The sequence below is a fragment of the Quercus suber genome, unplaced genomic scaffold (genome assembly GCF_002906115.3).
Source record: "Quercus suber isolate HL8 unplaced genomic scaffold, Cork oak 2.0 scaffold_122, whole genome shotgun sequence".
Classification (NCBI taxonomy): Eukaryota; Viridiplantae; Streptophyta; class Magnoliopsida; order Fagales; family Fagaceae; genus Quercus; species Quercus suber.
Window position 1 is genome coordinate 1364599 of NW_027069587.1, and position 27873 is coordinate 1392471.

The window sequence follows — 27873 nt, forward strand, 5'->3', positions numbered from 1 at the left end:
TTTAATATATGGAATTTGGAGAGGCTTTGTCACCAAAGAATGCACGTGTGTTATTTCTTTTTTAAATTTTTTCAAACCAAAATTTAAAATTTGAAAGAGTCCAAATGGAATTTTGAAAGGGAATATGAATTTTTTTCTTAAAATATTAGGGGCTGGCAAGTAATTATAAAGATCAAATATAGTTTTGTTACTACTATTAGTGGAAATTTTGAAAAGCTAAGGGGGGGGGGGGGGGGGACCATGGCCTCCTTGGCCCCAATGTGGCTTCGTCATTGGTTATTTGCTGTTTAACCTAATAAAAAACCTAGCTTTTAGTTTACCGTTGGCAATTCGTGCGTTTGGCTTTTTTTCACAGGGACTATTTTTGATTGACGTGTCCCATGTGTATTTAGCTTTGCAACAGTAAAATATTATTTGGGCAAATAACAACTTACCCATGTGTGGTTTGACCAAAATCTAAGCTGCTTGTGGTTTAAAATTTGACACTTTACCCACCTAAGTTAGCTCAATTAGAGTTCCATAATCCAATTCTGTTAAAAACAAGGTTAAATATGCAATTTTTCTCCACTTTTATGTCTCTCTCATCCAAAAACACAAGAAACATAAAGATACAAGATCAAATAAGATAAAAAACAATCCAATGAAACACTTGCATCATGGGATTTCATACAACAAGTAGACAACTTAAATTTCGATCAAACCTCAGGTGGGTAAAATGTCAAATTTTAAACCACAGGTAAGCAACTTGAATATTGGCCAAACCATAGATAGACAACTTAAATTTCAGTCAAACTAGAGGTAGGTAAGTTGTAATTTGCCCATATTATTTTCTCCTTGGGATAATTAAAAAATATAATTCCACTCTAGGCCAATACTTTTTTATCTAATCAATTAACTCCTCCATAAAAATATTCATAGTGAGTTAGTAACACAAAGTCATAAAATATAACTATCACTTTGAAAATTACTCTCTTAATTATTGAGTTCCCGGTTTAATTCCTTACGTTATTCCTATATTTATGAAATCAAATTAAAAAAAAAAAAAAAACTTTAATAACTCACATATATAAAAGAGATATAAGTACAATGTATGTTATAAAAAAAGGGTCACAAAACTAGTGTACGAAAGGATAATGTAACTACAAGGAAAGAAAAGAAAAGTACATACACCCTCACTACATCCCTCAAAAACAAAAAAAAACACTCCCCCTATCAAAAATGTCCTATGCTAACTCTCCCTTAAATATATGACTACTCTCATCCCAAAATTACTTCCTCTTTTTGTCACGAATGACAAAGGATAAGTCACTGAGAAGTCATCATCTCCTTATCACTGGAAGAGCTAGCATCCTCATCCTCATCATCATCATCATCACTGGAACCATCATCAGCATCCTCGTCCTCAGAAGCCTCTAGAGAAGGAGAAGGAGATGGAGACACGGGAAACCACCCATGCGAGCTTGTTGTCGTATGATAAGACTTGAACGGTTTTAGACCCCTTAAACCAACCGGATTAACCTAGTTAATTAGCCAAGTGATTAACTTAGTCAATTTAAGTAATTCTAGGTTATCACAAACATACAATCATATCAAAAGTATAAAGCAACGGAAATATAAAAGACACAATGATATGATCACCCAGGAAACCACTCGGTAAAAACCTGGGGAGGGTTTGACCTAGCTATTCTCAAGGTAAACCTGAATCCACTATGAAAGAATCGAAGTTCATACAAAAAGACTTACAAGCTCCCGCTTGACTTCCTAATGCTACCCACTAGTAGAATTTACTGACACGATCACGTGCAAGCTTCGAATCCACGGACTCCTTCTTTCTTGGATTCTCCAATCAGTTACAAGCACCCACTCTTGTTATTCTTTAAGCTCCAATGGCAGCAACCGAGTTGATCATCAAGATGTTGATACTATCTCTACCTTGAAAACCTTAAGTTTTGTGTAAAGGAAAGCTCCTTTTGTATGAGCAACAATACAACAGGAGCAACTCTAAAAACGTGGCTAGGGTTTTTCTTTATATACCTAGGGTAAAAACAGAAAACCCAAAACATTTAATGAGTTAGGGCTGATCTTGAAAATTCTGCAGAAAATATTATGCCCTGAGATTCGATTGATCGAGTCTTTCATTCGATCGATCGAGCCAGGCTGAAATGCACCAATGCATCTGCAACCTCTCGATTCCAACTTTACATGAAAGACCCAACTTTGAGCAAGCCTAAATAAGACTAAACAACCTATTTTGATTATGGTTTGCCAACAATACAAATTAGAGTTCTAAATACATAATTTCTAAATCTTTAGAACCTAACAAACTCCCTTTTTGGTAATCTGTGACAAAACACAAACATAAAGCTCAAAGTTTACAAGTAAAAACCCTTTACAAAAATAATGCTCATAAAGACTAAAATTCAATCCTAACTACTATCCATCAGTTGCAAGTGTAGACAACAGCTCAATTGAATCAACCTGTATATTCCTGAAATACTCAACAAACGCATAAACGCATGTGTGACAAAAAATAGTAAATAAACAGGTATAACATTCTTGTATGATTCACACAACACATAATAATGATATATATCAATGAATAACTCAAAAATATAAATCAATAAACAGTGAATCCAAAGAAACAAGAATCAAATAGAAATCATATATATCAATCAATGTTACTCCCCTAAAATGAATATCCCTAAAAAGATGATATACAAGGTGAAGTGCCTAAATACAATCTAACAACTCCACTAACTCCTCAAAATAAAAAAACTCTCACTAACTACAAAAATCCTCTACAAACTCTACTCTCCCTTTTTGTGACGGAATGCCAAAGGGTAATCACAATCCATCATCAAAAGGAGGTGGTGAGAGTGAACGGAGATGTGCCAGATCAGCTCGCAACGCACGGATCTCGTCAAATAGGTCCATCAAAAGCTGACCATGAGCCGCCTGAATGGTCATGACAGTCTCCAAAGTACGACGGATATCAAAGTCATCCGATGGAGGTGGAGGAACAGTAGCAGCAGCAGCAGCAACATCAGGATCAGGAACATCATCACTAGTAGGACCTGTAGAAGAAGAGGGAGGAGGTGCGGACCCAGAAGGCTCAAACCTAGGGTGTTTAGAGCCAGCTCGAAGGTGAGCAGCCCTCTGTCTAAGAAAAGATGCACCTATAGGACCAATGACATGCACAAGCTCCGAGGAAAGGAAATCATCTAAACCGAGATAAAGAAGAATCCTATGGATAAAAATGGGATGAACAACGGCATGAGAAGAAGATGAACTCCTATACACTTCGTTCAAGGAACAAAAGAACAAATGGGGAAAACTGATGGAGCATCAGTAACAAGAGCGTACAAAAACACACACCTCTCGAGAGGAATGGTGTGAAGATGAGAAATGGGCCAAAAACAATGACACGTTATCCTAAAGAAAAGATAGTGCAGCTCAGAAAGCTCAGCAGTGGTGATCCTAGGATCAGAACCCTGCTGGATAGAAGACCCAGTGATGTAAGACATGACATCACTCAAAACAAGAGACTCATCATAAGGGTAGACAGGGTGTTGGACCAAGGATTCAGACATAGAAACCCTCAAAATTATGGAATTAATGAATGGAAAAACTCTCATTCACTATTTCGGCTCTTCTATAAACTGTTCTTGGAGGAGGAAGAGATAAAAAATTTGTTCTATTATCAAAAAATAACACTATGTTTATTTTAGATTTGTTAATTAACATTATTTTTGTAGGGCCAAAGGCCCAAAATTGTATATTGGGCCTTAGGCTTTGTCCGAGTTGGTTGACTGGTCTGAGGACTGATAAACAGTAATGAGAATGTTAAGTTCAGAATCCCCTGAGTAAGTTGCAAACGGAGAGAATGGGAAAGGTAGTCCGAGGAGGCTCACCTCCTTGGATGAGCAAAGCACAAATCAAATACATGTCCTATTATTCAATGTGACCTTGCAGGATATTCTACTGATAGGGACATGTATTATGAATGCACAAAAGGGATGGAAGCTCAGAAATATCTAAGGAAAAGCTATTGTCACCACATTAAATGTTCTGCAGCTAACTTTCTAGCATCATTAATGTGGAGAAGACCCCTGAACAGTGCTGCCTTGGTTATCCCAACTCACAGAGAGTTAGAGAGGGTATCCAATAGGACAAGCACTCAAGTAGTGGCTTGGATGATCAACAAATGGAGGGCCAAGATCATTAAGAGGGAAATATATAATGTAAGAGACCCCTAGAGGGAAGGGGGATCGAAAAAATCAAGAAAGAACACTGTAGCAATCAGGAACCAATCTTGTAATCAAACTTAAGAGTAGTATATAAGAATCAATCTCCTCGGACTCTGCCGATGATGTTTTTATTTAGTTTAAACTTGTCTAGCTTCAATCTTTTGTCATCAAGACCTATTTTACTTGTTATCTGACTAACTAAAGCCCAGTTTTCCAAACCTACTCTCTACAAATTCATTTTTTTGGGCTTTTTGAGCCTAGGTCCATCCACCTTTTGGGCTAAGGAACTCAAATCTGGTCCTTACAATTGGCACCGTCTATGGGAATTACTAGTCTGATAGTGAGTCTCACGTTCAGCAATAGTAGGTTCAGGTCCAAACCAGGCAGAATTCATGGGGTCTCAATGTTAAGATCACTTCCTAGATCTTGAGCAAAGGAGAGACCGGGAGAGGAGTGTGCACACTGCCCGTACAAATGGAAGTCATTCTAGAGGTGGTAGCCACCTCTCTCAGGAGAAGAATACTAGAGCCATGTAGTTGGAGATTGATCGCTTGAAGAAAAGCTTACGCCACGAACAGCGAAAGTGAGCTCCTTCTAATTATAACTTCTCTTCCGACGACGAGAAGGATGGTAGCTATAGGCGCAGGTCAAGGACTCCTCCTAGCGAGTCTTTCTCATATGATTAAGACTGCCATCATGAATGCAAAAACAAAAATTTATCTTTGGGAGACATGGGAAATGACGCTATGAGTAACGCACTCAACAAAATTTCCAAATCACCTTTCACACGTTGGATTGAGGGAGTAAGACTTCCTCAGTGGTTCACTCAGCCCACATTCACCATGTATAATGGTAGAACAGATCCTGTGGAACATGTTAGCCACTTCAATCAAAGGATGGCTGTACACTCCAAGAATAAAGCATTGATATGTAAGGTATTCCCATCCAGCTTGGGGCCTGTAACGATGAGGTGGTTTGATGGTTTGAGGGCAGGTTCCATTGATTCCTTTAAGGAACTCACTCAGTCATTTGGATCTCGCTTTATTACGTGCAGTAGGGTTCCTCGGCCTTTAGCTTCATTGTTGTCTCTGTCCATGAGAGAAGAAGAAACCCTGAAAACATATTTGGACAGATATTGGGAGATGTTCAATGAGATAGATGGTAATTTTGATGATGTAGCCATCATCACTTTCAAGCTCGGCTTACCTGCCGAGTATGGCTTAAGGAAGTCTTTGACAGGGAAACCCGTTATCAGTATACGCCAACTCATGCATCAGATTGATAAGTATAAAAGGGTTGAAGAGGACCAGCAGCAAGGTAAAGGAAAGGGCAAGGTTATCCTTTAAGAGAGGAGGGATTTCAGGTCGAACCGCTACAACAATGACAAACCCTGGAGGAATTTTGTTGGACAGTCTGGGCCTACAGCTTCTCAAGTGGTTAACACCGTGTTTCGAGAACTGGTGCATCAAGTTTTGGAGAAGATCAAGAATAAGCCATACTTCAAATGACCAAACAAGATGAGTGGAGACCCTTTGAGGCACAACTAGAGCCTTCATTGCTAGTACCACCAAGAGCGAAGACATATCATCGAGGATTGCAGAACACTGTGGAACCATCTAGAGCAACTAGTCAGAGAGGGAAGGTTGCAACAATTTTTGTACCGGCCTAACGGACAAGGGGACCAGTCAAGGTTAGGGTCTCAGGGGAGTGCTCCTTCAAGGCCTCCGTTAGGCATAATCAATGTCATCTTTGTTGCACCCGGGAGAACTAATTCTCACCCTCCCAAGGTGATGTCTGTAGCTAGGCAATCAGCTGAGGACTATAACTCTGAGCTGAAGAGAGCTAGAGTGGAGATCCGACCATCGCTGAGTTTCTTGGACAAAGACAAAATTGGAACCATCCAACCACATGATGATGGTCAAGGTTAGGGCCTCAGGGGAGTGCTCCTTCAAGGCCTTCGTTAGGCATAATCAATGTCATCTTTGCTGCACCTGGGAGAACTGATTCTCACCCTCCCAAGGTGATGTCTGTAGCTAGGCAACCAGCCGAGGACTGTAACTCTGAGCTGAAGAGAGCTAGAGTGGAGATTCGACCATCGTTGAGTTTCTTGGACAAAGACAAAATTGGAACCAACCAACCACATGATGACGCTTTAGTGGTTACCCGCAGAATAGGGGGGTATGATGTGAAGAGAGTAATGGTAGACCAGGGCATTTGTGCAGAGATCATGTACCCTGACTTGTACAGAGGGCTGAACTTAAAGCCTGAAGATTTGACAGCCTATGATTCATCTTTAGTAAATTTTGATGGGAAAGTTGTCATCCTAAAGGGCCAGATTAGGTTACCCGTATAGGCAGGATCAGAGGTAGTTGAAGTGGACTTCATTGTGGTGGATGCATACTCCCCCTACAAGGCCAGTGTGGCTAGACCCTGGCTTCATACCCTAGGGGTTGTTTCTTCAACGCTGCATTAAAAGGTAAAGTATCCATTGGAGGATCGGATTGAGGAGCTGATTGGGAGCCAATCCGTAGCTAGGCAAAGCCTTTTGTCTGCAATTTTGCATCAGCCTACGACTGAGTCCTCAGCCTTTGCTGAGGGAGGATTATAGTGATCAAAGTCCCCGATATTACTTGTGAAGGGGCCAGCCGAGGAGGCTAAATGTGAAGATTTAGAGAAGTTTATTGTAGGTGATGATCCGGAGAAGTTTTTTCAGGTTGGAGCTCAACTACCACCTCAGGAGAAGGAATAGTTAGTGGAATTTCTCAGGAGGAATGTTGATGTATTCGCTTGGAATGCTTGCGAAGCTCCGGGAATGGATCCGAGCTTTATCTGCCATCATTTAAACGTTAATCCATCTGTCATCCCTAGGAAGTAACCATCTCGGCGATCATCTAAGGATCATTCTGACATTGTCAAGGACGAGGTAATGAAGCTTAAGCAGGTTGGGGCTATTAAAGAAGTGTTCTATCTTGAATGGTTGGCCAACACTGTGGTTGTGAAGAAGAAAAATGGAAAGTGGCTAGTATGTGTAAACTTCATAGATATGAACAAAGCATGCCCAAAGGACCCTTTTATGATGCCTTGGATCGACCAGCTAGTCGATGCCACGGTAGGTCATCCTAAGATAAGCTTTTTGGACGATTAAGAGAGGACATCTTTTGTTACTCCTATCGAGAATTACCATTATAAGGTGATGCCCTTTGGTTTAAAGAACGCAGGGGCTACCTACCAGAGGATGATGACCACAATGTTTGAGCCACAATTAGGGAAAAACATTGAAGTCTATATAGATGACATGGTGGTCAAGAGCAAGTTGGAATCTGAACACGTTAATGACTCGGGAATATCTTCGAAATCTTGAAGAGACACAAGTTGCGACTTAATGCTACCAAGTGTTCTTTTGGTGTCGGATGAGGGAAGTTCTTAGGCTACATGGTCACACACTGTGGAATTAAAGTCAACCCTGACCAGATTAAAGTAATCAATAATTTATAGCCACTTCGGAATCCCACAGAGGTCCAGAAGCTAACAAGGATGACCACTGCCCTAAACCGATTCATCTCTTGGTCAGTAGACCGGTGCAGGCCTTTCTTTCTGCTGTTGAACAAGTGGAAGAGATTTGAGTGGACTAAGGAGTGTGTCTTGTCCTTCCAGCAGTTGAAAGAATATCTTTTTCAGCCACCCATCATGTCCAGACCTAAGGTGGATGAAGTTTTGTTTGCCTACATTATAGTGGCCTCCCACACGGTGAGCTTAGTTCTGATACGGGTTGATGGTGGCGTACAGAGGCTAGTTTATTATGTGAGTAAGTCATTGCATGAGGTAGAAGTTCATTATCTACCGTTGGAGAAAGCCATTTCGGCAGTGGTACATGCTAATCGTAGACTCCCCACTACTTCCAATCCCATACCGTAACTGTTTTAACCTAATTCTCGCTTCGATCATTACTTCGGAGTGTTGACTTCACTGGGAGGATTGCCAAATGGGGTACAATCCTAGGAGCTTTTGACATCAAGTATATGCCTCGTACCTTTGTCAAGGGTCAAGTCCTCACAGATCTAGTGGCTGAGTTCGCTGAATTCCTCGAAAGAGATGAGGCAAAAAGGTAGAGCATGCATGGAAAATCGGTTGGCACAATCTCCCTGCAAGAGCCTTCATTCTGGAAGGTATACATTGATGGTGCAGTGAACCAAAAAGGATCCAAAATGGGGCTTGTCTTGGTATCACCTGAAAGAATCACCATTGAGAAATCGTTAAAGTTGGGCTTCTCGACCACAAATAACGAAGGTGAATATGAAGCTCTACTAATGGGAATGGTCATGGTTCAAAGAATGGGCAGAAAGACAATAGAGATGTTCTTGGACTCAAGATTAATCGTTGGCCAAGTGAAAGGAGAGTTAAAAGCGAGAGATGAAAGAATGCAAGGGTACTTGAGTCAAATTAGGCATTTGCAATTAGGGTTTGAATCTTTCAACCTATTGCATATCCCTAGAAGTGGGAACACATATGCTGATTCCCTAGCCACACTTGCAACCTCCTCGGCGCAGAGCTTGCCTCGGGTTATCCTTGTAGAGGACTTGTACCAGTCCACAGAGGTGAAGAGAGAGATGGTCCATGTTCACCAAGTTAGAATAGGGCCTAACTGGATGAACTTCATGGTACTATTCTTGAAGGAGGATATCTTGCCCAAGGAGAAATCAAAAGCTAACAAAGTATGAAGAAAGGCTTTTCGGTTCTAGCTGTCCTTGGACCAAAAATTATATAAATGCTCATTTTCTGGGTCAAACTTGCTATGCATACACCTTGAGGTAATTGAATTACTCCTTGAAGAGTTACATGAAGGAATTTGTGGAAGCCACACTGGAGGCAGATCTTTGTCGCATAGAGCCATCACTTAAAGCTATTGGTGACCAAACATGCAAAAGGAAGTAAAGAATGAAAGGCTGAGGAGATTGGCCAAGGGAAAATAACCTAGAAAAAGGGAAACTTACGAGAGTAAGGACGTTAGTTGCTTCTGATACTTCTTGGAGGTTTGAATTTTTCAGAGGAAAAGACTTGGAGACTTTAGAAGTTTAGGAAATCTTGAAGGTTTGAGAGCTAGGAATTTTTGGAGAGCTTGAGAACTTGCGAAATGAGGAAAAATTATTTCCCCAAGTGCCTTATATAAGGGGTGGAATTGAGTGGGTGTTATCCTACTCAAAATTCAAGGAGAAATGTCAACTGTAGGATCTGCGTCTCACCATTGGATGCAGGGAACAAAGCGCCGTCTGGAGCAATTAACTACGCATCGCGGACTACGAAGCAACAGTGACGGTTATGGGATGCGCGAAACGGTACTCCCACATGTGCAAACTAAAGAATTTAATGATCTTAACCCTTAACAAATCAAAACCCCACTTTTTCTCCTCGGATAAGAGGGAAAAATCGAAGTTTTGAGGAACTATTGTAGGGGCAAGGGCCCAAAATTGTATATTGGGCCTTGGCTTTGTCTGAGGAGGTTGACTGGTCCAAGGACCGATAAACAGTAGTGAGAATGTCAAGTTTAGAATCCCCTGAGTAAGATGCAAATGGATAGAATGGGAAAGGTAGTCCGAGGAGGCTCACCTCCTCAGATGAGCAAATCATAGATCAAATACATGTCCTATCATTCAAGGTGACCTTCCAGGATGTTCTACTGACAGGGACGTGTATTGTGAATGCACAAGAGAGATGGAAGCTCAGAAATATCTAAGGAAAAGCTATTGCTACTGCATTAAATGTTCTGTAGCTAACTTTCTAGCCGCATTTATGTGGAGAAGACTCCTGAACAGTGCTGCCTTAACTATCCTAACTCATAGAGAGTTAGAGTGGGTGTCCGATAGGACAAACACTTAAGTAGTAGCTTGGATGATCAACAAATGGAGGGACAAGATTATTAAGAGGGAGATATATAATGTAAGAGACCCCTGGAGGGAAGGGGGATCAAAAAAATCAAGAAAGAACACTGTAGCAATCAGGAACCAAACTTGCAATCAAACTTAAGAGTAGTATATAAGAATTAGTCTTCTCGGACTCTGCCAAAGACCTTTTTATTCAGTTTAAACTTGTCTAGCTTCAATCTTTTGTCATCAAGACCTATTTTACTTGTTATCTGACTAACTAAAGCTCAGTTTTCCAAACCCATTCTTTACAAATTCATTGTTTTGGGCTTTTTGGACCTAGGTCCATCCACCTTTTAGGCTAAGGAACTCAAATCTGGTCCATACAATTTTATATCATAAAATGAACTAAATCAAATCCAAAAAAAATGAAGGATCATCTTCCCCACTTTTCTTTCAACCACACTCCATCTCATGAATTAATTATTACTTTTCAAAACATTTCATTACTGTTCCAACAGATAGATAATTAAAAAGACCCTTTCCTTCTGTAAAAGGGCAATTAACATGATGGAATCTTCATGTATAATTTTCTATTATAACAAAAATATAAATAATTAAGGGAAAAGTTATGAAGGAATTTCTGTTTGTGTGTGGTTGGATTGATTTTTTTTTTAATAAATTTCTTCATTTATTAAAAGTGAGAAACAATACAATTATATCTAGATAAATTATAGTTTAAAAAATATATATATTAGCAAAAAAAGATAATTAAAAAGAAAACTATTTCAAACGCACGGGGTCCATAATTTTATTTATTTTTGAAATGGTTAAAAATCACGACTCTACAATATTGCAACCCCACTTAGACCCCATGCAGTACAGCCTGAACTAACATGTCAGTGTAAGCTCAAAGGAGAGCTCCAACATATGATATTATAACTAATATAAAGATTTTAAGAGCATAGGAATCTCTTAGTTAAAATCCAATTGTGATATATATTAGGTATATATTATTATATATTATTGTAGTAGAACTTAGCCTGTATATTTAGGAGGGGCTTTTTTTTTTTTGAGAGAGAGAGAGAGAGTATAAAATAAATAAATAAATAAATAAATAAATGCAATGATCAATGACCCGAAACAACTTCCATTTTTGGTAGGTCTAAGGGACAATTTCTTTGGGTTCAGCACACTGAATTTGGATAATGGTGGAATAGAGACTATATGGGTCTATTCCGGTATTCCATCCTCGTACTTGTAAAGAAAAGGGGGAACTATAAAATAAAATCTTTCAAAACTTCCAAAATCTTTTAAAAAATATCTAAAATCAAAATAATTTTTTTAATATGAAATTGTATATATATTTTTTCCTCCTAACATGAATGTTGGAGTTTTCTTGGCATGTCCGTGTTTGACATGTGTGCAACACAAAAATGTATCTTATTGGTCGAATATATGTATCTCTACACTCTCACATGTAGATCTCACCATATAGGGTGAGATAAAAGATTTATCATAGCTTAGAAGAATACTTTTTTTTTTGGAGAAACACTTAGAAGAAAACATGATGATGAAGCATACATTCAATTATTAAATAACAAGCATGCTTCTATATACTATTATTTAAGAGGCTTCCATTGTCTGGATTCTTACTTTTTGATAATCCCAAATATTCTCAAATTGACCTATTTACAAAGTTTCAATAATAGGGTTAAACATGTAAAATTACTAATTCTAAAACTTCTAAATTTTAGATAAATTTAAAAATACAATTTACCAACAAACGTTTTTTCTTTTCTTTTTTTTTTTAAAAAAAAAGTTACGTACAATTTTTTTCCCTTTGTTCTCTTCAGTCTTGAATTGTTGAACATATCTACTCCCACACTCCCACCAATTTTATACTCCCCATAACAAGCAGTTACTTCACTCTACATGTTTCTCTATCTTTATCATCTTTTCTCTTTCTTCTTCAAATTCAAAAAAATAAATTCAATCCTGCACATCTATTCCCACATTTCCACTAATTTCAAATGAAGACAATCACTCAAAGCTCAATTAAGAAAGTATGAACATACCATTTATTTTTTAATAAATTTTATTATATTGCTTTCTCTTTCTCTATGTTTCTCTTTCTCTAATTGCTTCAATGCATTCGTAAAAGTGGAGATTGTATCTTTAAATCTCTCCTATCACAAATTTCTCTCATCTTAATTTTTTCATTTTTTTATTTTTTAAGTTAGCCTTATTATAACACTCCAGGTGATGGATTGGTGAGAGTGCAATAAATAACAAAGCAGTGGCAATGGAATATTTATATTGTGTTAGAGTTGATACTGGATAGCAAAATGTGTGAGAGACATTACGCACACAAATTATTAACATGATATATAAGTGTGGACACAAATTAAGATATTCGATTAGAGTCTATATCCCCATAAATATTTTAACTTTATATATATATATATATATATATATATTAGGTTATATGATGTCATGTTATTAAAATTTTAAATAACATAATACTAACTCACTTTTAAATTTGTAAAATATAAAATAGATTTCTTTTATTTTATTTTTTCATACTCACCCACCATAATCAAAGAAAATTGATGATATTTGAAGATTGAAAAGGACTCCTGGCTTTGTGGAGTGTGGACTATCTCCATATAGTTTGTAAAAATGTTGAAAAATAGTTTGTGATTGTAACATTATTTGTATGTTTAAATTCATAAGGTAAAATGTAAGAAGGTAACAACTGACAAGGTTTTTTGTTTGGATTTGAGATAAAATTTTACTCTAGCATAATCTATGTGCATGTGTGTGAAGCTCCCTTTGGGAAACTTGAATCTCAACTCTTATCTCTCATACTTTACAAGAACTTATACTTGTAGAATAACCATCATTTTAAGGATACACAATGGTACTAACCAGGTTTTGTTTTTTTAAAAATGGAACTCAACTAACAAGTTTTAAATTAAAAAAAATATATCAATAAAATTGAATAGATCCGATGGTCAAATATTTACTTGACCTTGTCATCTTCATAAGCAAACTTAACTCCCCTAGAGGTTAAGTCCAATATCAAGCAATCTCACCCACAATGAAAACAAACAAATCTCCTCTGTTGTAATAGTCCTTTGAGCACTAACAACCTCTCCTCCCCTCAACATTAATTGTACCACACTCAACTTCAATTTGGGATGGAGCCACCATTGGACAGGGGGAATGGCCCCTCCAATTATTTTTAAAAATATTATTATTTGTATTAATTTTAGTAATTTTATTCTATAAAATTACATTTTGTTTCTCTTAAACAATATCATTAACTCTTTTAAGAGTAATACTATATTCACAAACTTTTTTACAATATATTTTTACAAACTATATTGGAAGCAAATTTTATTGNAGGCTTTGTTGTTGTATATAACTCATTGAATGAAACACCCATAAGAGCCAAAAAATTGGCAGACTTCACAAAATTTTTGTTTAAATGAAACACCTTCTGAAAGCCTCAACCAATATTTACATTCCCTTCCAAAAAAAGAAAAGAAAAAGAAAATATAAAGCTGTTAAATGAAACACCTTCTGAAGGCCTCAACCAATATTTACTTTCTATATCACCTAGATATTACAACATGTTGATAAAAATAAATTAAGCTGTTGATTTCTCCTCTTCAAACACATTCCTAGATAACTGTTGCAGGAAGTTCCCAAGCAGCCTCTGATCCAAAAACATATTAGGTATCTGCAAGAAAGAACTATTAAGTAAAGCCTGCACACACAACACACACACACACAAGAGAGAGAGGGAAAGACCTTTTCCCCAAAGAAAATTTTTGTATTATCAGCTATGGCCTCGATGAATTTAAGCTCAAGAAATTGCGGTGTCAGCTTCAACTTGTTTGCTTCAGCTTCCTTCAGTAAACTAGAAATGTAGAGAGAGCAATATTATTAGTCATTTCTATAATACCGTATTCATATCTTTTAAACTGAAAAGTGAATGAAGCTTTCACCGGTATAAATCTGCATCGGCCAAACTCTTTTGCCAAGCCATGTATATCTGGTTCTCAATTTCTTGCTGCTTCCTGACACTATCCTTTTCCATCAACTTCTGTTCCATAAGGATCTTGCTCACATTTGCAACCTTCTCGGCTTCACTGATAGCCATTTTCTTATTTGTCTCTGCCTCTTTCTCAACAACTCTCTGTTTCTCAATAGCAATTAAGACCTAACAAATTAAAATCAACATAAAACATAGAATGATGCACTCTATTAACTTCAAAGGCTTACTATATAATAAATTATCCAATATGATTTTCATTGACTGGGTGTGGGTGCAAACACATGCATGTACAAAGTTTGGATATAAGTGAAAAAAGCTCAAAGGACCAAGGGTAACTGGTTTAAAGGGTAAACTCAATGTTCAGCCATAATTTGAAATAATAAACATACATTAAAAGCACATTTAATTCGGAAAGAATCTGCATATCAAGAATCATATTTTGTGTGTGTGTGTCTATTTGCTTTGCTTGACTAACAGAGGAAAATAAAAGAAAGTAAAAGGACCTTCTCTCATATTCAGGAAAAAGAAACTGAACCTTAGTGCGTTCCTCTTCCATCTGTTCAAAATTGCGTCTTATGCTTTCTGGGATTTTTGGCTTTGTAACGCGAACACTGATGATTTCAATTCCTGGAGCATAACGTGTGCAGTCACCCTGGAGAGCATCTTTCATCTTTTCATCAATCTGTGAGAGTTAAATGCTTTGTCAATATAACATGAAATAAATAAATAGAAAAGGATTTGATTACCCCTACACTAGCACACAGTGACATAATGTTACACAACTATATGAAGTATAGTTTTATAAGGAGCTTCTTAATAATGCTGGCAACCTAACACCAACATAGATTCCCGAAGACAAATAATCCTTGGAAGTCAACACAGCACTACTTGCTGGTATTTTCTTGAGGAGGGATCAAATTGTTCAACTTTTAAGTTAAGATTTCAATATGCTTAAACAATCTGTCAGATTAAACTACTAAAGCAGAAGAAGAAAAGCACACTACTTTAAACAGCACTTGGAAAACTTCTTATACTGTAAAGCTAAATTGGAAGCTCCCAAAATATTTTCATTTATGGCTTTAAAGGGTATGTTTTCTTTAGCATCCATACTTGATCAAAAACATCAATGTAGACTTGCTGAAGAGAGTGAGAGCTGCAAAACTGATTGATCTCGTGATGAATTTTGTCATATATCCATGTATGGTCATACTGCACCCCATAGTTCAGCAGAGTGTCATGCACATAGTCCTTGTGAAGCCGGTTAACAACCTGAAAAGGCATTATAATCAGTGCATATAAACTGAGCATTTCAAACCTTTGACCACTTGTAAACCATAATGTTAATAAAGAGCAACATCTAGTAGCTATACCTCTATCTTCTCAAAGTTAATCATTACACCTCCTTTGGTACCACAAGGAATATCCCTCACCTGCAATTATACTCACAGGAAGGATTTGAGCATTAGACTGACAAGATGAAATTCCTCAATTTTCATAACATCAAATTTTACCTGATCTGTCTGAAGGGTTACTTGAACAGGCTCATAATGGGTTATTAAAGGCAGCTTCAGATGAAAACCTGAAAATTAAGTGCATGCAGAAATTTCATAAGTTCTAGGAAAGCAACTGCTGAATGAAAATCATAAAGAAAGGACCATAGTCAAACCTGGATCGGTAATCATCTTTAGAAGGGCACCTCCTCTCCAGTAAACCCCAACATGGCCTTCTGGAACTTGGTGTAGAATGGAAAAACCATTCCTAATAGTTGATGATGAAGGAATCACTATCTGTAAAATTTATATTCATGTCAAATATTTTCAAACTCAAATAAAATGATATGAACACTTATTCCAGGTATGAACATTTATTCAAACTAGCATTTAATAAGAAAATTATATAGTCACTCCATAATAAAAATAAAAATAAAAACACTAATCCACTATTTTCTTTTTTCAGGTATGCCTCCCTGGCAGCTGCAACTACTAATAAGTAAAGGAGTGTAGCAAATCACAAAACCAGGCCAGCCTGCCAAGAACAACATGACAAGTTTTGATTGCTTTTAGTTTGGTAACTCTTTTGATCAAAAGACTAATTCAAAGTGGGAACTAAATACATTCCCATATCTTCAAAGTGGTTCTTTCAAAAACATGCCCTCCAAATCAAATTTTTAAATTTTGGTGTTTTCACATGCATGCAAATTTGACATTTTCATAAGCTGCATGTTAACTAAAACTGGTTTTGAATCTAGACAAACTGGATGAATAAAACAACTTAAATTGAACTACTCTCATTTTTGGTTCAGCTTGTATCAAACTAAACGAGCTTTGTGGTTTGCAAACATGCCCGAAAACATTCAGGCAGCACAATTACAAACAGAGTAATTTAGAAATATCTCTACCATCCCTAGTGCATACTCGATGCCACAATGTAAATTCATTTTAAATTTTTTTCAAAAAATGTTAATAATTAAATGACAATAGGCATTAGAACCACAGTTTGTAATGCAAGGTGAAATGGATAGAATAAAAGTCCTCTGTCTTACTCTTACTATGTTCTATTTTATACTCCACCATTCGTAATCAACCACATGTCCAATTTTCTTCTTGTAAAGTAGTCCACTTTTAAAATGGGGAAAGAAAAAAAATCAGACGTGTGACATACTGCAGTTAGTGGAGCATAAAGTGGAAGACTACGAATGGGATAGAGCATTTTTATTTGTAATGGAACACCATTGAAGCATTTCTACTAGAAGCTATAGGCTATTACTCTGTTGTAATCTTTCAATGAGAATATTGATGCATGTTGAACCTGACTTGAAACAATGCAAGCCCACACAGAACAACAACTACCATCACCATAAAGGGCAACAAATACTAGAAATAATCTTGAGTCACATTTTTATACCAAAACAATTTGATGAATTATAAATCACATATTACAGATCCTGAAATATTATTGAATAAATTTACAATGCCAAGACATTGATTATAATAGTGACACAGATTTTATGAAAAATAATAAAAGATTCATTGAACTATGATTTAAACTAACAACAACAACAACCAGCCTTAATCCCAAATTTTTGGAGTTGGCTACAGATTTTCCTCCATTCTATTCTATATGAAGTCATACTCTCTCTTATTTCTTTTATTAATAATTCATTTTTTATTATTTCTACTAATGTAATTTTATGTCTTCTTCTACTCTTTTTTTTTCCCCTCAACTTAGATCAACTCACTTTCTTACCAGTGCATTAATCGCACTTCTTTGAAGATAATCAAACCATCTTAATGGACTCTTCCTCATATTTTCATCAATAGGGGCTACCCCTATCTTTATGCAGATTTCTTCCTTTCAGATCCTATCTTTTCATGTATTTCCACTTATCTATCTTAACATTCTCATTTTAGCTACACTCATTTTTATAAATATATGCTTATTACTAGACCAACATTTGGTACCATAGAACATAACTAGTAGTATAGCAATCTTATAGTTTTCTTTCTAACTTAATAGGTATTCTACAATCACACAATACTCCCCACGCACATCCATATAACTATTATTTAAACTGAGATAGAAATTAATCTAGGAAGCTAAGAAGCATGGATACTGACATATATAACATGGGACACAACAACACAAAAATTCTTGAAAAATTAGAACATGTAGAAATACAGTAATTAATTAATATCTGTAGGTATATTTTAGACATAGTCTATGATTAATTCTAGTTTTCAAAACAAATAACAGCTATCAAAATCTTTAAAAACATATCTAAATCAAAATAATTTTTTTAATGCGAATTTTTTTTTTTCCTCCTAAGGATCATAGAATAAAACAGATAATGTGAGCGATCAGGTGCTAAAGCAAACGCTATTGAAATCAGTGAGCGAATGCGATAATATTGAAGACGGCGATGAAAAACAAAGCGGCGGCGATACCATGGCGAAGATTGCGATGAAGGATAGGAAGACTGTGAGAATCGCAGAGAAACCGCCACCGCCACCGCGGCCGCCTTGAGGAGGCTGTGGAGTTACGGGTCTCGGTTGATGTGTATCCATAGTGGCGGTCGGTTACTACAGTGTCAGTCAGTCAGTACGAAAACCTCACGCAACTTCCGTTTTTTCTATCTACGGACGAGAGTGCTTTGTAGCTTCGGGGAGTTTCTCGTGATGTGTCAGCAAGGCAGAGTTCCTTTCTCATGTTGGACACTTGGACGGAAGTTTTAAGAGCAACCTCCACGTGGTCGGTCTAGTGGGCTTATTAGTAGTCGGTTAGACCTAACGTGTACTCAGAGTTTTCTCGGTGAGGTGATGGGGGTAGGGGTGGGGAAGGACAGGTGTCTAAACTTTTTACATCCACTACACCCCTAGTTGATAAGGATTCATAACGTGGTGGTACCTGTACGGGACCATTGGTCATGGACTCATGGGCTTACTAGTTAGTCGGTTAGAGTTTTCTCGGTCTTGTAAAGGTCGTGGGGGTGGGAAGGACATGTGTTTAAATTTTTTACATTCCTTCTATCCCACGTTGAGGACAATGAGGAGAGTTATAATTGTAAATTTTTATATCCTAAAACTTTATTATTTAATCTCTTTACTTCTATTTTGTTATGTGTTATATTATGATAATTTTCTCTTTGTTGTGATTTTGTCTAGTTAAACATTTAGATAATATTATTCAATTTTTGCTAAAAAATTATTTTGATTTAACAATATAAATTTAGTTATAATTTCAAATATATTTTTAGAGATGTGCTACATTCATAATATTTTCACAACAAATCATAGATAATTAGTTGTTATTGATTCAAATTTGAACCTAGCACTAAGATTACTTTTTTGCCCCAATAATAATAATCAGTAACAATCTGCCACTTAGGATTTGTCGTAAAAATGTTGTGAAAATATTGTGGACATATCATTTCTAATATTTTTATTAATGAAATATGCTTTATTAAAAAAATTGTAATAGTTATGTGACAAATTAACAAGAATTAGAGTTTTATGAGATGGGACGGGGTTTGCGGGGCCCCGTGGGGTGAAAATGGGGCAAGAAAATTTTCCTTGTCATGTGGGGCGAGGCAAAAATAAGGCAAGACAAAACTATATGGGATGTGGGCAAAGACCTCGTCCTTTGGTCTAGGAATGGCAACAGGTTGGGTTCAAAGCGGGTTTTTTGATGCCCAAACCCGAAGCGTGAGTCCTCTCCCATTACCCGAACCCAGCTCGTTTAATAAATGAGTTTTTTTTTTTAACCCCAAACCCACTCCGTTGAGCCCCATGGGCCCCGTCCCACCACTTCTAGGTCTAATCTAAAGCCGTGGCCCAATTTGGCCTAATCATAAAAATTTAAAAAAAAAAAAATCGATTTTACATCTAGAAATCACAACCACAAAAACAGAAACACAAATCACAAACCCAGACATAAACAAAAACACAAATTAGCTTGCTTTTTTGGCTCTTCTTTGTTAATACAGATTTTTCACTCATCAAAAAAAAAAAAAAAAAAAAAAAACACACACACACACTACGAGATCCGTGCTCCTCCGTGACAAACAACAACCACCACGTGATGAGAGTGAGGGTGAGGCTGGGTCAATGAGTGAATGTGAGTGAGGGTGACTGGGTGAGGGGTAGCTAAGAGAAAACAAGAGTGAGAATGAGAGAGGTAAGGGGTGGTGAGGCAGAGTGAGGCTGTGAGGGAGCGTGAGGCCATGAGGGGAGCATTTGAGGGTGAGAAAGGGTGGCCAGTGGAGAGAGAGAGAGAGAGAGAGAGGTGAAGGTTAGGTTTAGAAAATGAAATCTGAAAAGGTAATAGAGTATTTATACTAGGGTTTTATTTTTTTTTTAATATTATATATGTATACGGGTTGAGTTTGGGCTGAGTATGCATAAAACCTGAACCTGACCTAAACCCGTTTTAGGTTTGATTTTTAAAATCCAAAACCGACCTTATTGTTTAACAAGTCGAGTAAAACCTGACCCATTAGGGTTGGGTCAAATCGGGTACCCGCATGTTGGGTTATATTTGTCATCCCTACTTTGGCCCTACCTCGCTCCATTGCCATCTCTAATTGGATTTTATCGGTTCATAGGGCATTAAGAATGTCTCTTGGATTGATTGAAAGACACTGAGACTCCACTTTTGTTTTCTTTTTCTTTTTATGGAGGAGACACAAATTTCTTTGATATATATATATATAAACCAGCTTTGTGGTTTGCAAACATGCCCAAAAACATTCAGGCAACACAATTACAAATAGAGTAATTTAGAAATAACTCTACCATCACTAGTGCATACTCGATGCCACAATGTAAATTCATTTTAAATTTTTTTCAAAAAATGTTAATAATTAAATGACAATAGGCATTAGAACCACAGTTTGTAATGCAAGGTGAAATGGACAGAATAAAAGTCCTTTGTCTTACTCTTTCTATGTTCTATTTTATACTCTTTCTATGTTCTATTTTATACTCCACCATTCGTAATCAACCACATGTCCATTTTTCTTCTTGTAAAGTAATCCACTTTTAAAATGGGGAAAGAAAAAAAATCAGACGTGTGACATAGTGCAGTTAGTGGAGCATAAAGTGGAAGACTTTAAATGGGAGAGAACATTTTTATTTGTAATGGAACACCATTGAAGCATTTCTACTAGAAGCTATAGGCTATTATTCACTATGACGCACCTCTGTTGTAATCTTTCAATGAGAATATTGATGCATGTTGAACCTGACTTGAAATAATGCCCCACACAGAACAACAACTACCATCGCCATAAAGGGAAACAAATACTAGAAATAATCTTGAGTCACATTTTTATACCAAAACAATTTGATGAATTATAAATCACATATTACAGATCCTGAAATGTTATTGAATAAATTTACAATGCCAAGACATTGATTATAATAGTGACACAGATTTTATGAAAAATAATAAAAGATTCATTGAACTATGATTTAAACTAACAACAACAACCAGCCTTAATCCGAAATTTTTGGAGTTGGCTACAGATTTTTCTCTATTCTATTCTATATGAAGTCATACTCTCTGTTATTTCTTTAATTAATAATTCATTTTTTTATTATTTCTACTAATGTAATTTTATGTCTTCTTCTACTCTCTTTTTTTCCCCCTCAACTTAGATCAACTCACTTTCTTACCAGTGCATTAATCACTCTTCTCTGAAGATGATCAAACCATCTCAATCGACTCTTCCTCATATTTTCATCAATAGGGGCTACCCCTATCTTTATGCAGATTTCTTCCTTTCAGGTCCCATCTTTCCATGTATTTTCACTTATCTATCTTAACATTCTCATTTTAGCTACACTCATTTTATAAATATATGCTTATTACTAGACCAACATTTGGTACCATAGAACATAACTAGTAGTATAGCAATCTTATAGTTTTCTTTCTAACTTAATAGGTATTCTACAATTACACAATTCTCTCCGCGCACATCCATACAACTATTATTTAAACTAAGATAGAAATTAATCTAGGAAGCTAAGAAGCATGGATACTGACATATATAACATGGGACACAACACAACAATTCTTGAAAAATTAGAACATGTAGAAATGCAGTAATTAATTAATATCTCTATGTGTATTTTAGACATAGTCTATGATTAATTCTAGTTTTCAAAACAAATAACAGCTATAAAAATCTTTAAAAACATATCTAAATCAAAATAATTTTTTTAATGCGAATTTTTTTTCCTCCTAAGGACCATAGAATAAAACAGATAACGTGAGCGATCAGGTGCTAAAGCAAACGCTATTGAAATCAGTGAGCGAATGCGATAATATTGAAGACGGCGATGAAAAACAAAGCGGCGGCGATACCATGGCGAAGATTGCGATGAAGGATAGGAAGACTGTGAGAATCGCAGAGAAACCGCCACTGCCACCGCGGCCGCCTTGAGGAGGCTGTGGAGTTACGGGTCTCGGTTGATGTGTATCCATAGTGGCGGTCGGTTACTACAGTGTCAGTCAGTCAGTCCGAAAACCTCACGCAACTTCCGTTTTTTCTATCCACGGACGAGAGTGCTTCGTAGCTTCGGGGAGTTTCGCGTGATGTGACAGATAGGCAGAGTTCCTTTCTCATGTTGGACACTTGGACGGAAGTTTTACGAGCAACCTCCACGTGGTCTCGTGAGACCACGTGGTGGTACCTGTACGGGACCATTGGTCATGGACTCATGGGCTTATTAGTTAGTCGGTTAGAGTTTTCTCGGTCTTGTAAAGGTGGTGGGGGTTGGCAAGGACGTGTGTTTAAACTTTTTAAGTTCCTTCCACCCCACGTTGATAAGAGTTTTTTCGGTCTTTACCTCTATTTTGTTATTTTATTATGTATTATACTATGATATTTTTGTTTTTGTTGTGATTTTGTCTAGTTAAATATTTGGATAATATTATTTAATTTTTGTTAAAAATTATTTTGATTTAACAAGATAAATTTAGTTATAATTTCAAATATATTTTTAGAGATGTGCTACATTCACAATATTTTCACAACAAATTATAGGTGGTTAGTTGTTATTGATTCAAATTTGAACTTAGCACTAAGATTACTTTTTTGCCCCAATAATAATAACCAGTAACAACCTGCCACTTAGGATTTGTTGTAAAAATATTTGTGAAAATATTGTGGACATATTATTTCTGATATTTTTATTAATGAAATATGCTTTATTAAAAAAATTGTAATAGTTATGGGGCAAATTAACAAGAATTAGAGTTTTATGGGATGGGACGGGGTTTCGCGGGGCCCCAAGGGATGGAGATGGGGTAAGAAAATTTTCCTTGTCATGTGGGGCAAGGCAAAAATGAGGTAAGACAAAACTATATGGGATGGGGGCAAAGACCTCGTCCTTTGGCCTAGGAATGGCAGCGGGTTGGGTTCAAAGCGGGTTTTTTTATGCCCAAACCCGACACGTGAGTCCTCTCCCATTACCCGAACTCAGCTCGTTTAATAAATAAGTTTTTTTTTTAACCCCAAACCCACTTCGTCGGGCCCCACGGGCTCCGTCCCACCACTTCTAGGTCTAATCTAAAGCCGTGGCCCAATCTGACCCAATCATAAAAATAAAATAAAAATAAAAAATTCGATTTTACATCTAGAAATCACAACCACATAAATAGAAACACAAATCGCAAACCTAGACATAAACAAAAACACAAATTAGCTTGTTTTTTTTGCTCTTCTTTGTTAATACAGATTTTTCACTCATAAAAAAAAACACACACACACACACACACATACACACAAAAATCACAAACAGAAACACAATCCCTTCCTTCGATCATTTGATCTCTCTCCGATCTAACAATCTCATGCTCCTCCATGACAAACAGCAACCACTACGAGATTCGTGCTCCTTCGTGACAAACAACATCCACCATGTGATGAGAGTGAGGGTGAGGCTGGGTCAATGAGTGAATGTGAGCGAGGGTGACTGGGTGAGGGGCAACTAAGAGAAAACGAGAGTGAGAGTGAGAGAGGTAAGGGGCGGTGAGGTAGAGTGAGGCTGTGAGGGAGCGTGAGGCCATGATGGGAGCGTTTGAGGGCGAGAGAGGGTGGTCGACGGTGAGAGCTTTAGAGAGAGAGAGAGAGAGAGAGAGGGTTAGGTTTAGAAAATGAAATTTGAAAAGGAAATAGAATATTTATACTAGGGTTTTAATTTTTTTTTTTTTAATATTATATATGGATATGGGTCGGTTTTGGGCCGAGTATGCATAAAACCTGAACCTGACCTGATCCCGTTTCGGGTTTGATTTTTAAAATCCAAACCCAACCTTATTGTTTAACAAGTCAGGTAAAACCTGACCTATTAGGGTCGGGTCAAATCGGGTACCCGCAGGTTGGGTTATATTTGTCATCCCTACTTTGGCCCTACCCTGCTCCATTGCCATTTCTAATCGCATTTTATCGGTTCATAGGGCATTAAGAATGTCTCTTGGATTGGATTGAAAGACACTGAGACTCCACTTTTGTTTTCTTTTTCTTTTTTATGGAGGAGACACAAATTTCTTTGATATATATATATATATATATATATATATAAGGCGTAAGACATATTGTCTTCATTCTTAAACCTATGTGTCTATTCAATCCCCTCATAACATGTGAGTATGTATTGGGCATAAGATATATATGTGTATGTATTGGGCTACCATGGCTATATATACTTTTTTTTTCTTTTTCTTTTTTTGTTGGGATGTTATATACTACTATTTAAATGACTTTTCTTAAGATAAAAATTTTGTTGATTCAAAAATACCTCTACACCCATGACTCCTTCTAAAATATCTCATATGTATTATCCATCTAAAACATCTCATATGTATTATTGTTAGTAATCTCTTAAATGCTAAGCAGAAAATAAATAAAACAGGAAACAAAAGTTCCTGTCCCTGCTTAAATAAAGTGAAAAAAACAAAGCACGCTTACCTGACGCACAAAGCACAAAAAAAAAAAAAAAAAAAAAAAAAAAAAAAAAAAAANCAACTTTACAAGTAAATTTTATACTCCTAATATTTTCAAATTGATTTGTTTTTTCAATTTATTTTAGAGATAACTTAGATATCTAACAATAGTTTACGTTTATATTAGTTTTTATATGACATTTACAGTTGTTTACAATTGTTTATTTATTTTGTAGTTAATATAAATTAATAATTTCTAGCTATTATTATTAATAATACTAGTGTTTAACCCGCAGCATGTGCGGGATTATTTTATAATTTGGGCTCACCTTTACATCACTCACACCCTAAAACTCCTTTGATAAGTTTGACCTTTGTGTTGCATATGAGACAAGCAAAAATAATACCCCATCTGTTGTTAACATTAACAATCTTGGCTTTGCATGTCACCAATTAATTTGATCTATCTGTGATAAAATTGTATCAGTATATATTAAGAGGATTCATAAAGTTAGTTATTGCTTTTTTCTCGGTCAAAAATAACCCTAAAGTAATTAACCAACAATTTAAAAATGGGGTTAAAATAGTAAATTGACAAAAATAATAAATTCTTATTTCTACATTGAAATGCATTCCTGCTTCTCATAAACTCATACTTTTACATTGATTTAAATTTCTACTTCTACTCACTAACTCCCTACAAAATAGAATTACTCTTTTGTTAGTTTTAAAACTCCTCCAATCTACAAAACTCACCCCACGTATTCATTTTTTTTTTACTTTATCACGATGTATTTGTTTCTTCTATCCCCTTTTTTTTGCATTTTTTTTTTTTTAAAAATTTCATTACACCCTCTTTTTTTTTTTTTTTTTTTTTTGTGATTGGAAAAAATAGAAATCTCAAATTATAATAAATGCACATTATTAATTTTTACCCAAAAAATAGAAGAGCCTCTGAGCACACACATGAGCGTGTGCTCAGAGGCTAGTATATGTTAAGATTAGGCTATTCCTTTTTATTTATTTAACAGATTAACAGCTTTCCTAATACTTGAATAACTTGGACTTCAAAAAAGGAAAAAAGTAAGAGCCAAGCACAATAGATTAATAGGTTTCCTGATATTTAGTTTTCCAAAAGTTGGCGATGATGGTTTGCATTTTGATTTTCTCAACTCCAAATATTTGCCTTGTTCATGGCCTTCAGTTGTTATTTGTATAATACAAACATAAAAGGTCAACAATCAAGCTCAGTACTTAAAATTAGGACTCAGATTCATTACTTGAAATTAGAAACTTTTTAATGTAGCACTTATAAAAATGCATACTCATAGCATTCTCAGGACAATGAATTATAATCTACAATTATAACTAAGTTCAAAATTAGAATCACATATGTAGGGTCAGTTTTTGTAGCCCAAGCCCAAAATGTATGGATTAGGGGCCCAATGAACCCAGGACAATGAATTTGTAGAGTGTGGGTGAAAAAGCTGGGCTGAATGTGAATTGGACAAGAATTACTTGTGGTATTTAAGGATGAATTAACATGAAATCATACTTGAATAACTGGATAAGTGTATGTCCGAAGAGGTGTATTATTGAATGAAAGATGATTACAACTCTTAGAGCTACAGTAAAGTTGTTTTCTACTTCTCTTTCTTCTTTCTTCCGATCCCTTCTTATCAGAGGCCTCTTCTCCTTATATAGCACCCTCTCCCATCATCTTCATCGTCTACTTGTTCTTCATCTAAGCATCCACTTGAATATATGTCCCATCAGGTATCCTCTTTAACTCTTTGTGAGTGGTGGTAGCTGAGATTATACTGTTCAAGGGTCTTCTCCACATTAATGTGGCCAGAAAAGCAGCTGCAGTGCATTTAATGTGGTGGTTGCAGCTTGTCTTCTAGATATTTTTCCGTTCCTATCATCTCCATTCGTGCTTGAAGCCTGCCCTTATCATCGAAATCATTAGAAAGATTACTTGATCCTCCCAGGTATCTACTTGACCAAGGCTCTTTGTATCCGAGGAAAATGACCTCTTCGAACAACTGGTGATCTCTTCGGATTGCACTCTTCATTCATTCCCAGGTATACCTCTTCCACATGGACTTTTTCTCAAATACTTTCCTTTCTTCGGACTGACGGTAGTCTTCAAATAGGGCCTTAGGCCCAATATATTAGGTTAGGCTTTTCACCCCCCACAACATATATTACAAAACCTAAATTCATGTTGATATAAGAGTCTTAGGATGCTCTGATTACAAAACCATAGCCTAAATACAGAAAATTAAATCTCTCATAATCTGAAATAAAACAGAAAATTAAGTAAATAAGAAAAGGGTATGAAGAATAGAACTTGGTGCATAATTCTTAAGCATTTTTTATGCTTCCAAGTCTTCTATTTCAGCAACTATTTTTCTATTATGTAAGAAAGTTATCCATCCAGTCCTTTAGGAGGTTCTTTTGGCATAATTTCCTTTGTGACTTTTGGAATGTCAAAGTTGATGTAGAGCTTTGTTGCCCATGTGAATGACAGTCGATAGTTACCTACAAATTTTTTTAATCAGTTAAGCATTAACATTTGTCATGTTTTCATATAAAGTATATGAGAATAGTATCTAATAATATTTAAAAGAAACACCCAGATGATCAAATAGTTAAACTAAAAGGTGAGAAAAACATAACTTTCATTTCACAAAAATGATATAACTCTCATGCTCAACACATATTGCAAAGATCAGACCACATCTATATTTCATGCCCACCTGACAAAACACAAAGTAGCAAGGCACAGATTAATTAAGCTTAAATAAAACTTAAGAAACCAAAATGCTCTAAAACAGAAAATGTAGTGAGCTCAAGTATAAGCGAAATCTTGTTTTCGCTTATACTTTACCCAAGGATTTCTATGGGTAATAGTGATCTGTGCAATTATTCTCTTTAGACTTATAATATATCTACTCCCTTTAATTTAATTTAACTTGGCATGATGTTTCTATGGATAATAGTGATCTATGCAACTTTTCTCATCTCAAAGTCATCCTCAATGATTTATTGGAACAGTTTTTTTTTTTTTTTTTTTTTTTTTTTTTTTTTTTTTTTTTTTTTACGTACTTAAGAATGTCCTTCAATTGTTCAAAGATTTCAATTGAAACAAATAATGAAATCATCTAGCTGAGCAGGTTTTTGGTTTGCACAGCATGTGAACCAAAAAATGAATCGCTTAACCATTATAGAGCATTGCAAACTATTTTTCATG

The 27873-nt window shown here is 36.1% G+C and overlaps 3 protein-coding genes across 3 annotated transcripts; 2 read left to right on the forward strand and 1 right to left on the reverse strand.

Moving 5' to 3' along the window:
- The first annotated feature begins 4978 nt into the window (after positions 1–4978).
- Positions 4979–5593, forward strand: LOC136068578 (uncharacterized). Its single transcript, XM_065775921.1, has one exon. It carries the CDS (start codon positions 4979–4981, stop codon positions 5591–5593), a length of 615 nt encoding a protein of 204 aa, XP_065631993.1.
- A 444-nt stretch (positions 5594–6037) lies between these two features.
- Positions 6038–6600, forward strand: LOC136068579 (uncharacterized). Its single transcript, XM_065775922.1, has 2 exons — positions 6038–6170; positions 6281–6600. Exons 1-2 carry the CDS (start codon positions 6038–6040, stop codon positions 6598–6600), a joined length of 453 nt encoding a protein of 150 aa, XP_065631994.1.
- Positions 6601–13544: 6944 nt separating this feature from the next.
- LOC112011322 (uncharacterized) lies at positions 13545–18177 on the reverse strand (the record flags this gene model as incomplete). Its single annotated transcript, XM_024043695.2, is given in 9 exon segments — positions 13545–13853; positions 13925–14033; positions 14122–14336; positions 14707–14853; positions 15282–15440; positions 15542–15601; positions 15683–15750; positions 15838–15958; positions 18116–18177. Coding segments are annotated over 9 exon segments (1034 nt in total), but the record flags the coding sequence as incomplete, so codon positions are not given.
- Positions 18178–27873: the final 9696 nt, after the last annotated feature.

What these genes read in the sequence shown, in the direction of transcription:
- LOC136068579 (XM_065775922.1), top strand. Translation starts at nt 6,038, where the DNA reads ATGTCTGTAGCTAGGCAATCAGCTGAGGACTATAACTCTGAGCTGAAG. An exon ending in ACCACATGATGATGGTCAAG is followed by an intron (nt 6,171 to 6,280) that starts GTTAGGGCCTCA and finishes TGATGTCTGTAG; the next exon opens with CTAGGCAACCAGCCGAGGAC.
- LOC136068578 (XM_065775921.1), top strand. Translation starts at nt 4,979, where the DNA reads ATGGGAAATGACGCTATGAGTAACGCACTCAACAAAATTTCCAAATCA.